Here is a 1444-nt window from a genome sequence, read left to right as displayed (position 1 = left end):
AATTCAATAAGTATAAAATAACATTCTGAGTTGCTGTACATGCATTGTTTTCCAGACAATGTTCCTGTGGTGTGATAGAATAGTGTCTCGCTTATCAAGTGAAGAAATTGTCTCAAATCAATTGGTAAGTGTGGACAATAGAACAGAGCCCAGAGAAGAGTAGTGTCCTACTAATCAAGATTCTAGGGTCCTGTAAAGCCCTCTCCATGTCTGTTCGTGGTAAATCCCTGAAAACCACTGAGGAAGTGGCTCTTCAGATCATTTTGCTTTGCCAGTTTGGGGTTGGGACCATGGCCAATGTCTTCCTGTTTGTCCATAATTTCTCTCCAGTCTTGACTGGTTCTAAACAGAGGCCCAGACAGGTGATTTTAAGCCACATGGCTGTGGCCAATGCCTTGACTCTATTCCTCACTGTATTTCCAAACAACATGATGGCTTTTGCTCCAAGAAATCCTCCAACTGAACTCAAATGTAAATTAAAATTCTTCAGTCACCTGGTGACAAGAAGCACAAATTTGTGTTCCACCTGTGTCCTGAGTATCCATCAGTTTGTCATTCTGGTTCCTATTAGTAGAGGTAAACTTCTACTCAGAGCAAGTGTCCCAAATTTGGTGAGTTATTCTTGTTATGGTTGTTGGTTTTTCAGTGTCTTAAGTAACATCCACATTCCAATTAAGGTCACTGGTCCACAGATAACAGACAATAACACTGACTCTAAAAGCAAGTTTTTCTGTTCCACTTCTGGATTCACTGTAAGAATTGTCTTCTTGCAGTTTTCCCATGATGCCACATTCATGAGCATCATGGTCTGGACCAGTGTCTCCATGGTACTTCTCCTCCATAGACATCGCCAGCAAATGCAGCACATCCTCACTCCCAATCAGGACGCCAGAGGCCAAGCTGAGTCCAGAGCAACCCAAACTATCCTGATAGTGGTGGTCACATTTGTTAGCTTTTATCTTCTAAATTTTATTTGTATCATCTTTCATACCTTTTTTATACATTATAATTTATTCATACGGCTTCTTGGTGAGATTTTGGCTGCAGGTTTCCCTACTATTTCTCCCTTACTGTTGATCTTCAGAGATCCTAAGAATCCTTGTCTTGAGCTCTTCCACTGTTTTAAACCAGAGTCGCTACAAAATTTGAAACACAGAAGACAGCTTCACTAATACCATTAAGTACTTCATTTCATAAATATGTTTTCAATATCTTGTATGAACAAGGTGTGGTGCTCACTGCTGTAATTTTAAAAGAGTTCATATTTGTTGATATGAAATGATTTCTGGTAGGAATCTGCCTGACAGAGTAAATGAATTACTCATGGCCCTCTCTTCTCTTGTATATAACTGCCTCCTGCTGCATGCTGGTCTAAAACTGATGCAACCCATCTTCCCTAAACAGTTTAAAGTGTTAATATGGTCCGGATCAAACTGTTACTCTC

At 40.0% G+C, this 1444-nt stretch overlaps 1 protein-coding gene across 1 annotated transcript; it reads left to right on the top strand.

Annotated features, from left to right (window-relative positions):
- Nucleotides 1-206: 206 nt before the first annotated feature.
- On the top strand, nt 207-1172 carry Vmn1r126 (vomeronasal 1 receptor 126). The gene has a single exon (NM_001166838.1). The coding sequence runs from the start codon at nt 207-209 to the stop codon at nt 1170-1172; it is 966 nt and encodes a 321-aa protein (NP_001160310.1).
- The last annotated feature ends 272 nt before the right edge of the window (nt 1173-1444 follow it).

The sequence above is a fragment of the Mus musculus genome, chromosome 7, assembly GCF_000001635.26.
Source record: "Mus musculus strain C57BL/6J chromosome 7, GRCm38.p6 C57BL/6J".
In the NCBI taxonomy this organism is placed as follows: domain Eukaryota; kingdom Metazoa; phylum Chordata; class Mammalia; order Rodentia; family Muridae; genus Mus; species Mus musculus.
The sequence above is the reverse complement of the archived record's forward strand: the minus strand, read 5'-3'. Positions and strand labels throughout refer to the sequence as shown.